Raw genomic sequence first — 14,184 nt, 5'->3', positions numbered from 1 at the left:
TCTATCCCAAATTCATGTATTTGGTTTTCATGTTATATTTGTTATTCTCGTAGTGTTTTGTCTAATGCTTGGTCCGTTTCTGTGTGTGTTGCGTTTCGGTGTTGTGTCGTTGTTCTCCTCTTATATTTAATGCGTTTCCCTCGGTTTTGGTTTGTTACCCACTATTTTGTTTTTTGTCCATGGATTTATGAGTTTTGAACAGCGGTATACTACTGTTGCCTTTATTATGCCATGTATTGGCAAAGTGGCAGGATATTTCTGTCTGAAAGAATACCAATCTAGTAATATAAATCATTTATGAACAGACATGAAGGTTAACAATAAGGTTTGTTTTTAAATTTAGCAATAATTTATGATTGAACAAGTTGCATTTCTTTAATCAATTATAATCAATAATTGAAACATATGTTTTAAATGTGTTAATGCGTACTCAATGCCAAGAACTTGTTTTTGTTTTAATATATAAGGTTATATAGAAATAGGTGCACATTCCATTACATTCCATTAATAACTTTAACATCCTTTTTTACTTCAGCGTAACTCATACAGGTAAGATATATATTTCTTTTTCCTCAAGAAATGAAACGTACGTTTTATATATCTTTTTTTTCAGATATAAAACACAACATTCGTATTTCATTTTTTTTTTTTAGAATAAACCATAAACTAACAAAATAAATCTCATTTAAAGAAAAATATCTTTTATTAAATTTCAGAAGAAGGACTCAGTCAATTATTTCCAGAAAGGATAAATATATAAATAGACCTGTTATTAGCAATTTGCAGTCTCTTTAGCTTTTTAGCAATAGTTTTCAGCAAGTTTTACTTTTAAACATTTAAAACCAGCTCCTTATCAAATACAATCTTTGAAAGGGTACTCGTATCTTTGAGAATAAAATAAATCAGATCTTTTATGGTATGTAGCCAGATGATATATATTGTTTTATTTAAGACATTTTACTTACGTAACTATATAGATTGAATTTTCAGTCATTTTTGTTTAAGTTTGATGAATAATTTTAGGAAGTTGATATGTGAGTAGCTTGAATTTGAATAATGGGTTCTAGTCCTTTGCATTTGATGTACGAGATCTTTGTCGAGGATATCATCTATCTCCCTATTTTTATATAAAAAAAGATCAACAGTAATGTTTACGATTAACATACTCTTATGTAATATATATAACACACATGTATCCGATATATAGGAGACATATACATTAAAACATAACAACCAGCTTATGAATAAACTTTTTTTTTTTGCTTAGGTTAAGGTTGTACCTAACACTACAGGGAGATAGCTCTGTAAAATCAGCCAAACGTTTTAATTACGTTGTGGTGTTAAGGGAATCTTAAGCTTCTTAATGATCACAATTAGTGTTTGTCAAACTGCTATATAACCAGTGTAATTTTTCTGATCAATTGGTTGGTTCAAATATTTTGAAATTTTTATATTCTTGTCAAAGGGTCAAAGTAAAAACTTTGTAAAAATTTTATGAAAATTAAACGAGCCAAATTTATTTTTAGTGAAAGTGTTGGGTACCACCTTAGGTTAGATTCTGGTGAAAATACTCTAAAATACATTTGAAGAGATGATATATACTTGATAGTTCGATAGAAACCTTTACTTTTTTAAATTTGAATTTGTCCTGATTGTAGGAATAAATTTTAGGTCTATATTTTGACATTTTTGAATATGAGAAAAAATGTCCATTAAATATTTGTTCTTTCAAAAATCTCTGGATATATCAAACTGTTTTACGGCTTATTAATATAGCACCGATTTTCACATTTGAGTTTCCTTCTTGAGTTAGCTTATTGATGACGTGTCTGCATGGTTTTGTTTTTTGTTTCATTTCGTTTTGTTTTTGGTGTGTAAAACTTTACAAAATAATGTCTAGAAGGTTGTAGATATGTTCAATGGTGTCAACTCCATCACCTTTTCAGGATAACTTTCAAACTGATTTTCTTTTTCTAAGTCTTTTTTTAATAGGAGGATTTGGGTATTGTCGGTTGTTTCGGCTATTTGAATGTCCAAAATTATTGATATTTTTTTTTATTTTGTGTATGAAATTTTTATTTCCGGTACAAAAATCTTCATGAAGCACTGTCTTATACCTATCGTTTATATTAAGTAAAATGTGGATTTGTTGAATCTGTCGAACTAAAATATTATGAATATCCAGGTAGAGATTGTCTGAATTTTTTTTGTCAGATAATGGTTTCCTTTATTCACATAGGATGCTGGTTAACTCTAATCATGTATCCGATAGTATTATCATATGTTAGCTCACTGTAGTAGTGTCAGATGTTGGTTTATTGGTATGTCAGATGTTGGTTTATTGGTATGTCAGATGTTGGTTTATTGGTATGTCAGATGTTTGATTTATAGATATTTATGTCGGATTGAAGTGGATTTTTTTTTCATGTCATATGCTGGTTTACTAATTCATGTCAGATGTTTGTTTATTGTATTCAAGTGTCAGAGAATTTTGTCAGTTGTTAGTTTACTATATTCATATCAAATATTTTTTTCCTTTATTCATGTAGAATGTTTTTTTTGTGTCAGATGATAGTTTAATGTATTCACATCAGGTATTAGTTTAGTGTATTCATGTCAGATGAAGGTTCAGAGTATTCACGTCATGTGTTAGTTTCGTGTATTCATGTCAGATGATGATTTAGTGCGTTCATGTTAAAAGTGTGTTTAGTGTATTCACGTCAGGTTTTAGTTTAGTGTTTTCATGTCAGATGAAGGTTCATTGTATTCACGTCATGTGTTAGTTTCGTGTATTCATGTCAGATGATGATTTAGTGCATTCATGTCAGATGATGATTTAGTGCATTCATGTTAAGAGTTTGTTTAATGGTTTAGTGCATTCATGTCAAATTTGAGTTACTGTATGTTCAGTATTCATAACAGATGTTGTTTTACTGTACCTACTGTATTCGTGTCAGATGTTGGTGTACCAAGTCAGGTTTATGACAAATTGAATTTTGAATCATTGTATACCTTGGTAGTTTTTTTTTAAATGATAAGATCAGCGAAGTAGGATTATAAAATATGTCACGTGATAACTTGGGTTGTTAAAAAACATCGTCACAAGTTGAACAGTGAATAAAGTGCATCATATAATACTTTTCTCTCTAAAAGTGTACCTATATCAAATCAGCTAATTCAAACAGCTTTATTGTAAAGAACAAAGAGTAATATTATCTTCGAGAATAACATAATTCAGATCTTATATAGTATGTAGCCAACGGATATGTCGGGTTTAATATAAGACTTTTTACATAACTTATAATATAGATTGAAATGTTCATGCATTTTCGTTTAGTTTAGATGAAGTATTTAGGGAAGTTAATTATATTAGCTTGGTTGTAAATAAATGGGTTTAGTCCTTAATATTTGATATACGAGATGTTGGTCAAGGATGTCCTTTATTTCCGTATCTTTTATGTTTGGTCAACAGAAATTCTTACGATTAACATACTCATATCTTACATAAATAACACAATGAGTTCCGATAGAAAGGTTAATTTTAAAGGTTTATGTTAAAAAAAAGCTTAACATACTCCAAAAGACCTTTGAAAAGATGATAGAAACCTTGCCTTTCTTAAACTGAATCTGTCCTGATAGGTAGGAATACATTGAACAGAAATGTTAACTAAGCAATAAAATTCTGACATTTTATCTATATTTTGACATTTTTAAAAGAGACATACTTGTTCTTTTAAAATTCCGAGATATATCTCAAAATGGTTTACGGCACATGACCGATTTTCAAATTTATGTTTCGTTCTGTAAGTAGGTGGTTGGCTTTTTGATAATGTGTCTATGCGTGCTGTTTTTTTTAATCTAATTTTAATTTTAATTTTCTTTTCTTGTTTTTGGTGTTTAAAACTTTACAAAATATCGTCTAGATAGGTAAAAGCGGAAGTTATATGTATTTTTACTGGTCTAATCCCCTAAAGTTTGTTATTCTTATTTTCGAAACTGATTTTTATTTTCGGCACAAGACACTTGTTGAATCTGTCGAACTCAGATATTATGAAATTGTCAGATATTCAAAATTCAGAATAGAAATTGGGGAGTGTCAAGTAGACAACAACCCGATCAAAGAACAGAAAACAACTAAAGGCCACAAATGGGTCTTCAAAACTTCGAGAAAATCCCGTTTCTTTACATTCATGGCAGATGACGATTAACTCATTTTTGTATGAAATAGTTTTGTCAAATGTTGGTTTATTGTATTCATGTTAGAAACTGGTTCACTGTTTTCATGTCTAAGAAAGTCCTGTCAAATACAGATTTACTGTATTCGTCATGGGAGAATATATTAATGTAATAAAAATTAATGTAATTAAAGAATTGAGTTTTGAATCATTGTACACGTTTGGATGATTTTTAATAGATAATAGAGATCAGCGTAGTCGAATTGTAAAATATGACAAGTGATGTATGTATGATTATTTCGGTTGCTGAACGACACAGTAAAAAGTTGGAAGTTAAAAGTTTCTTTTAGTGCCTTTTGTCATACTTCTAAAGTGTATCTAGATCAATAAAGCTAATTCCAACAGTTATCTTGTAAACACAGATACATGGTTTATATTAAGTTCAGACATATTTGTTACTGGCCTTCTTGTACTTATATATCAATAACCATTAAATTAATATGATTGACATACAGAAGTATGGTGATCTTGACTAATCCAGACAATGCAAAGGGTTATCTATGTCACTTCGCGAAATATATCTTCGCAGTCATATATCTGGTTTAAATTTTAACGTTGAATTAAAATGCGAGGTTTGGCATGCCATAAAACCAGGTTCAACCCACCACTTTATTCCCCTTTAAAAGTGTCCTGTACCAAGTCAGGAAGATGGCCATTGTTATATTATTGTTCGTTTCTGTGTGTGTTGCATTTTAACGTTGAGTCGTTTGTGTTTTCTCTTATTTTTGAGATAAGACGTGGCACGGTACTTGTCTATCCCAAATTCATGTATTTGGTTTTCATGTTATATTTGTTATTCTCGTAGTGTTTTGTCTAATGCTTGGTCCGTTTCTGTGTGTGTTGCGTTTCGGTGTTGTGTCGTTGTTCTCCTCTTATATTTAATGCGTTTCCCTCGGTTTTGGTTTGTTACCCACTATTTTGTTTTTTGTCCATGGATTTATGAGTTTTGAACAGCGGTATACTACTGTTGCCTTTATTATGCCATGTATTGGCAAAGTGGCAGGATATTTCTGTCTGAAAGAATACCAATCTAGTAATATAAATCATTTATGAACAGACATGAAGGTTAACAATAAGGTTTGTTTTTAAATTTAGCAATAATTTATGATTGAACAAGTTGCATTTCTTTAATCAATTATAATTAATAATTGAAACATATGTTTTAAACGTGTTAATGCGTACTAAATGCCAAGAACTTGTTTTTGTTTTAATATATAAGGTTATAAAGAAATAGGTGCACATTCCATTACATTCCATTAATAACTTTAACATCCTTATTTACTTCAGCGTATCTCATACAGGTAAGATATATATTTCTTTTTCCCCAAGAAATGAAACGTACGTTTTATATATCTTTTTTTTCAGATATAAAACACAACATTCGTATTTCATTTTTTTTTTAGAATAAACCATAAACTAACAAAATAAATCTCATTTAAAGAAAAATATCTTTCATTAAATTTCAGAAGAAGGACTCAGTCAATTATTTCCAGAAAGGATAAATATATAAATAGACCTGTTATTGGCAATTTGCAGTCTCTTTAGCTTTTTAGCAATAGTTTTCAGCAAGTTTTACTTTTAAACATTTAAAACCAGCTCCTTATCAAATACAATCTTTGAAAGGGTACTCGTATCTTTAAGAATAAAATAAATCAGATCTTTTATGGTATGTAGCCAGATGATATATATTGTTTTATTTAAGACATTTTACTTACGTAACTATATAGATTGAATTTTCAGTCATTTTTGTTTAAGTTTGATGAAGTATTTTAGGAAGTTGATATGTGAGTAGCTTGGATTTGAATAATGGGTTCTAGTCCTTTGCATTTGATGTACGAGATCTTTGTCGAGGATATCATCTATCTCCCTATTTTTATATAAAAAAAGATCAACAGTAATGTTTACGATTAACATACTCTTATGTAATATATATAACACACATGTATCCGATATATAGGAGACATATACATTAAAACATAACAACCAGCTTATGAATAAACTTTTTTTTGGCTTAGGTTAAGGTTGTACCTAACACTACAGGGAGATAGCTCTGTAAAATCAGCCAAACGTTTTAATTACGTTGTGGTGTTAAGGGAATCTTAAGCTTCTTAATGATCACAATTAGTGTTTGTCAAACTGCTATATAAACAGTGTAATTTTTCTGATCAATTGGTTGGTTCAAATATTTTGAAATTTTTATATTCTTGTCAAAGGGTCAAAGTAAAAACTTTGTAAAAATTTTATGAAAATTAAACGAGCCAAATTTATTCTAGTGAAAGTGTTGGGTACCACCTTAGGTAAGATTCTGGTGAAAATACTCTAAAATACATTTGAAGAGATGATATATACTTGATAGTTCGATAGAAACCTTTACTTTTTTAAATTTGAATTTGTCCTGATTGTAGGAATAAATTTTAGGTCTATATTTTGACATTTTTGAATATGAGAAAAAATGTCCATTAAATATTTGTTCTTTCAAAAATCTCTGGATATATCAAACTGTTTTACGGCTTATTAATATAGCACCGATTTTCACATTTGAGTTTCCTTCTTGAGTTAGCTTATTGATGACGTGTCTGCATGGTTTTGTTTTTTGTTTCATTTCGTTTTGTTTTTGGTGTGTAAAACTTTACAAAATAATGTCTAGAAGGTTGTAGATATGTTCAATGGTGTCAACTCCATCACCTTTTCAGGATAACTTTCAAACTGATTTTCTTTTTCTAAGTCTTTTTTTAATAGGAGGATTTGGGTATTGTCGGTTGTTTCGGCTATTTGAATGTCCAAAATTATTGATATTTTTTTTTATTTTGTGTATGAAATTTTTATTTCCGGTATAAAAATCTTCATGAAGCACTGTCTTATACCTATCGTTTATATTAAGTAAAATGTGGATTTGTTGAATCTGTCGAACTAAAATATTATGAATATCCAGGTAGAGAATGTATGAATTTTTTTTGTCAGATAATGGTTTCCTTTATTCACATAGGATGCTGGTTAACTCTAATCATGTATCCGATAGTATTATCATATGTTAGCTCACTGTAGTAGTGTCAGATGTTGGTTTATTGGTATGTCAGATGTTGGTTTATTGGTATGTCAGATGTTGGTTTATTGGTATGTCAGATGTTTGATTTATAGATATTTATGTCGGATTGAAGTGGATTTTTTTTTCATGTCATATGCTGGTTTACTAATTCATGTCAGATGTTTGTTTATTGTATTCAAGTGTCAGAGAATTTTGTCAGTTGTTAGTTTACTATATTCATATCAAATATTTTTTTCCTTTATTCATGTAAAATGTTTTTTTTTGTGTCAGATGATAGTTTAATGTATTCACATCAGGTATTAGTTTAGTGTATTCATGTCAGATGAAGGTTCAGTGTATTCACGTCATGTGTTAGTTTCGTGTATTCATGTCAGATGATGATTTAGTGCGTTCATGTTAAAAGTGTGTTTAGTGTATTCACGTCAGGTTTTAGTTTAGTGTTTTCATGTCAGATGAAGGTTCAGTGTATTCACGTCATGTGTTAGTTTCGTGTATTCATGTCAGATGATGATTTAGTGCATTCATGTCAGATGATGATTTAGTGCATTCATGTCAAGAGTTTGTTTAATGGTTTGGTGCATTCATGTCAAATTTGAGTTACTGTATGTTCAGTATTCATAACAGATGTTGTTTTACTGTACCTACTGTATTCGTGTCAGATGTTGGTGTACCAAGTCAGGTTTATGACAAATTGAATTTTGAATCATTGTATACCTTGGTAGTTTTTTTTTAAAATGATAAGATCAGCGAAGTAGGATTATAAAATATGTCAAGTGATAACTTGGGTTGTTAAAACACTAAAAGTGTACCTATATCAAATAAGCTAATTCAAACAGCTTTATTGTAAATACATTTACATGTTGTTCTATATTAAGTTCTAATGAGTTAAAACATATTTATCACTGGCTTCCTTGATAGTATGTACAATTTATCAGTTAATCGATTTCTGAAACATATGTTTAAAACGTGTTAAAAGTCAGTACTTCCCGCAGTCATGATACATGTATATTGATATTTCTTGTACCATGTGTACATATAATTTGTTAATTTGACTGACAACTAGATTCGGTGAAAGGTAACAAACATCAGAAGGCAGATACTGCATGATTTCCAATCATACACCTATCCTCAAATAGACCAAAGAACAATTGCTTAAACAAGCTTAAAACAAACGATTAACAAACTTATGGATGCATCAATAAACACAGTTTACTCATGATATACAATTACCGCCTTAAACGGTTCAACATATAGCAGCGAACGGCGATTCCTAGACCAAAGATGTATGATCTTGGACAGGTACACAACACATTTGAATGGGCTAAACAATAGTGTAGCTCAGTAAAGTAGCAATCAATACACCTCAAATAGATTTATTGTAAATACATTATAATCAGCTTTAAATAATTATATGTTCATTTTATACAAAGTTTTTTTTAGGTATTAACAGCATATAAGGTCATAGATGCATGTATCAACACTCGGACAGCAAAATTCTCTATTTCATGCATTAATTCTCCGGCAACAAAAAATATCATCAACAACAACAGCAAATGCTCTTTATTTATTCTAAAGTAATTAAAACATTGTCTACGTTCTCAAATTGAAGTGGAATATGACGAAAAACAACACCACAAACATCGATTTTAGCTACATAATTATCAAAGGTACCAGGATTATAATTTAGTACGTCAGAAGCGCTTTTCGTCTACATAAGACACACCAGCGACGCTCATATCAAAATATTTATAAAGCCAAACAAGTATAAAGTTGAAGAGCATTGAATATCTAAAATTCCAAAACGTTGTGCCAAATACAGTTAAGGTAATCTGTGCCTTGGATAAGGAAGTCCTTAGTTTTTCGAAAAATTCAGTTTTGCAAACAGGAAATTTATAAAAATGGCCACATTATTGATATTCATGTCAACACCTCAATGTTGACTACTGGGCTGGTGATACCCTCGGGGACGAAACTTTCACCAGCAGTGGCATAGACCCAGTGGTGTAAATAATTATCAAAGGTACTAGGATTATAATAAAGTACACCAGACGCGCGTTTCGTCTACATAAGACTCATCAGTGACGCTGATATCAAAATATTTATAAAGCCAAACAAGTACAAAGTTGAAGAGCAAACAGACCGAACAGGTTTCTAATTTTTCAATATCAGTAATATAATAAATCTATGTACTGTATTTTCAACCTTTTTTCCTTTCTTGTAGAAATCGTAGTCCGAAAGTCCGAAAAATGTGTGGTAAACAGTATATTTTGCTGGTCCTTGTAATGTCTGCAGCTCTTTCAGGTAATACAAACTCTAGATAATTATACATAATTTTTCCAATGGCATGCAAATTAATTAAATACCCCAAAACAGTATCCCAAGAAAGAAGAAACAAAATGTTCTCAGAATAAGGTTTCCCTGATGATGTAATATCGTCAAGTAAAGAGAATAAAAAAAAAAGAAACGGAAAGCCGAGAAAATGGAGTTTCACGTGGAAAAGTAGTGAAACAGTTTCTACTTCTAAATAACTAGGCATATTGCATTTTCAAACTTAAAGAAACGAAAACTCACAAAACTAAAAACTTAAAACTATGGTAAAAGATTGTATTAATGTTGATTTTTTTTTTTACAAATGACATGAATAGGCGAATTAATGAAACCATGAAGTAAATAGTTTTCTACATGGTACTGTTGATTGATTTGAGTCTTAATTTGACTACCACTTTAATACTTTTCTGTTGATTAGTAGTTTTCCAAGTCAAAAATGTGGTATCATTTCGTCGTTTCACGATTATACTTTTTTTCTTTTTATATAAAATAGTGTTAATTTGATAATTAATTTATTGAACTATCATTATCCAGCATATATTTTACTATATGTTCTTGTCTATTTAGGAATGACGGTGACTTTTTTTTTGTGTTCAATTCTTTTTATCAATTATAGAATCAAAGCGTCCTAATTGTCGAAGAATGGGAGGAAACTGTATGAAATCTTGCACTGGTAATAATATACTACTACCGGGCGGAACATGCTGTGGTAAAAAAGTATGTTGCACCGAAACATGCTCTAGTGAGTATACCATAGTATTTTTCGAAATTTTATACAATAACTGTCATTTGGTGAGATAAATTTGTGTTTTTTTTACTTTTGAAAATTTGATATTCCCTGAGGGCAACGGTTAAAGTGTATATCAAGTAAATGAAACCAAATATTTACCCAAACGAACAGCAGTAATTGTTTTTTTTCCAGCCTCTGGAAAAAAAACCCAACCTAATATGTATCTAATACCAATTATATACCAAAACCAATTAAACTAAAATTGAGAATGGAAATGTGTCAAAGAGATAACAAAAGGCAATATGATATACCGCTGTTTGAAACTCATAAATCGATAGAGAAAAAAAACCAACTCCGGGTTACAAAAACTAAAGCTGAGGGAAACGCATAAAATATATTAAAGCGGAGAACAAAGACACAACAGAAACACACCATTAAAATGTATCACACACAAAAACGAATTATAATATAACAATGGCCATTTTCCTGACGACCCGATCAAAACAGCCGGATCTTCAACACAGCGATAAATCCCGCACCCGCATATATGAAGGTGTGGTGTGAGTGCCAATGAGACAACTCTCCATCCAAATAACAATTTAAAAAGTAAACCATTATAGGTTAAAGTAAATGCCGTTATGTATGAACAAAAAGCATTCGTAACAATACACAACAATGGTAAAGGTATATGATAAATTAAAAATACACGTACATTCATAAAAAGGTTGTTACTATTGATTTGTCAAAAATCAGGGGCCAAAGTTCATTGTTCATTAAATGTACAATATATTTTTTCTTTTCCGTATGACCAATAAAATTGAGAATGAAAATGGTGAATCTGTCAATGAGACAACAACCCGACCATAGAGAAGACAACAGCACATGGTCACCAAGAGGTCTTCAATGCAGCGAAAAATTCCCACACCCAGAGGCGTCCTTCAGCTGGCCCCTAAACAAATATATATACTAGTTCAGTGATAACGAACGCCATACTAAACTCCAAATTGTACACAAGAAACTAAAATTAAAAATAACACAAGACTTACAAGGCCAGAGGCTCCTGACTTGGGACAGGTGCAAAAATGCGGTGGGGTTAAACACGTTTATAAGATCTCAACCCTCCCCTATACCTCTAGCAAATGCAGAAAAGTAAACGCATAACAATACGCACATTAAAATTCAGGTCAAGAGAAGGCCGAGTCTGATGTCAGAAGATGTAACCAAAGTAAAAATAAACAAAATGACAATAATACACAAATAATATCAGACTACTAGCTGATAACTGACATACCAGCTCCAAGACTTCAATTAAACTGATTGAAAGATTATGTCTTCATCATATCAATATCAGGCACAATCATTTTCGCGAGGGGTTTAGTATTATACCATCATATCTTATATAAGAAGAATATAACATGTCATGCCAACAACTGGTTTTTAAATAAATGTGTTTAGTTCCGATGCAAAGACCCTGCAAGTGAATCAATATTAACGCCAAAATATGCAATCTTTAATGACCTGACAACAGTATCGTAACTATATCCCTTCTTAATAATATATAAAATAAAAAATGTGGTATGATTGCCAATGAGACAATTATCCACAAAATGACACAAATATTAATAATTATAGGTCACCGTACGGCCTTCAACAATGAGCAAAGCCCATACCGCATATTGTCAGCTATAAAAGGCCCCGAAAAGACAATGTAAAACAATTCAAACGAGAAAACTAACGGGCTTATTTATGTAAAAAATGAACGAAAAACAAAAACGAAATGTCTGTTTAGTTTACTTGAAACATATTTATTTATAGTGGATTGGGAAACAAGTTTTGCAACTTTTATTAATCCCTTTACACTTTGCGGGTGCGATTGCTGCCTTGTAGCGGCATTAACCTACTCTTTTTCGAAAAAGAAGTCTGTTTAAAGGTTTCGTTAGTTTCTGATGTAAATATTGACATTTTTGTGCTTTATAAAGAATATTGTCATAAATATCGTTAGTGAAATACCTGAACGTATAAGAAGTCTGCATGTTGAGCTGTATTTACGAATGATGTCCTTATACAGATGATAAAATTTAGTAAATGTTTTGACTAGTTTTTGATATCGAAAACCCCGGTGAAATAATTTTTCAGTAAAACATAAGTTTCTCTAGTTAAAATCTAAAACATTGTTACATACACGAACGAATCGTACGAAGACCATTTATAAGCAACTGTAAAAATAAAGCCACAACTCGGGTTCAAATTGTATATTTTATATGTTTGGAATTCATAAAAATTGGCTAATATTGTTTATCTTTGCCTTCATCTTCATGTTTAAATTTTCGGTTACAAAAGCATACATGTTGGTTCCATGTGTCTGTCGATTCAAAGCTGGTAAAATTTGTAATTTTGTACAAGAATTGTCACCATCAATTATATCATTTGCACTGAATAAATTTTTGGAACTCTTTAATGTCTTTTTTTAGTTGAATATTTGGAACCTGAAATTCTGCCATATATCTTTTCACATACAAAATGTCATTTCAGATGTAGGCACCGGCTGCGAGCAGCCTATGACAGAAAGACAATGTGCCAGTAGGGCGGAAGACTGTCCTGCTACTTTTTCTGCATCAGATGCAACCAGCGGTCAATTCACATGCTGCTCAAGTACATTATTCCCGTACTGTTGTTCCCCAAATTTTAAATGAGAACGTCAAAAATCGAAAATAAACATATTATATCAGTTTAAAATCAGTTTTTTGAATGCTAAAGATTTATAGTTACACGATACATAACCCCTAACATGAGGGATTGTGATTGTTACACGATACTAAACCCCTGACAGGAGGTATTGTGATTGTAACACGATACTCAACCCCTGACAGGAGGGATTGCGATGGGTACACGATACTAAACCCCTGACAGGATGGATTGCGATTGTTACACGATACTAAACCCCTAACAGGAGGGCTTGTCATTGTTACACGATATTAAACCTCTGACAGGAGGGCGTGTGATTGTTACACGATACTCAACCTCCGACAGGAGGGCTTGTGATTGTTACACGATACTCAACCCCTGCCAAAGGGATTGTGATTATTACACGATACTAAACCCTTGACAGGAGGGCTTGTGATTGTTACGCGGTACTACACCCCTGTTGCATTACTACACCGCATTGAAAATTACGGCCTTCGCGTGTTTGGCGTCAGAATGTTAACGTCAATATGAAATAATTTTGTCGTTCAAAGTATTTTCAATGATTTCACATGGGAATGGTGGTATGTAACAGGGTTGAAAATCAAAAAGTTTTGTTAGAACTCATTTCAGAAAAAGTCCGAGGTCTAAAATCATCCAGATGTTCTTTAGAATTTTTAAGAATCCACATATGGTTAATACCTCTACGCGAGTAAACTAATTTTGTTATTCAAAGTATTTTCAAATTATAACAACATTATGGGATTAAAATAGAACAATTATTAAAATGGAGGCATATTCAAGAGTACAGAGCCACGTCATATGTACCAAAACAAATCACACAAAAATTCACAGGTACAAAACACATCAGCAAAAATTAAAGATAATACAAACAACAGTAATATTAATAATAGAACAAAGACCAAATAAACGAACAATATTACTCGTTGTTAAGATGATAAACAACTACAGTACGCAAAAAGTAGGTAGCTCTCAACATTCTTAACTTAATTGCTTTCTCTGACTACGGCAGTTTTCAAGATAATGTTCAAACCTGCATTGTATCCCTATATTCTAGTTTGAGTCAACGGTCGTCGATGTTGGTTTTGAAGTTGGATTTTTGGAGGTTATGTACAACCAATGATAATAGCGGCTATGTTTGG

General features: G+C 31.3%; 1 protein-coding gene across 1 annotated transcript; it reads left to right on the top strand.

Moving 5' to 3' along the window:
- Positions 1–538: 538 nt before the first annotated feature.
- LOC134705616 (uncharacterized) lies at positions 539–13,032 on the top strand. The gene is made up of 4 exons (XM_063564338.1): positions 539–549; positions 9,503–9,582; positions 10,226–10,351; positions 12,872–13,032. Exons 2-4 carry the CDS (start codon positions 9,528–9,530, stop codon positions 13,030–13,032), a joined length of 342 nt encoding a protein of 113 aa, XP_063420408.1. The 5' UTR covers positions 539–549; positions 9,503–9,527.
- The last annotated feature ends 1,152 nt before the right edge of the window (positions 13,033–14,184 follow it).

This window comes from Mytilus trossulus, chromosome 2, assembly GCF_036588685.1.
Source record: "Mytilus trossulus isolate FHL-02 chromosome 2, PNRI_Mtr1.1.1.hap1, whole genome shotgun sequence".
NCBI lineage: Eukaryota > Metazoa > Mollusca > Bivalvia > Mytilida > Mytilidae > Mytilus > Mytilus trossulus.
The sequence above is the reverse complement of the archived record's forward strand: the minus strand, read 5'-3'. Positions and strand labels throughout refer to the sequence as shown.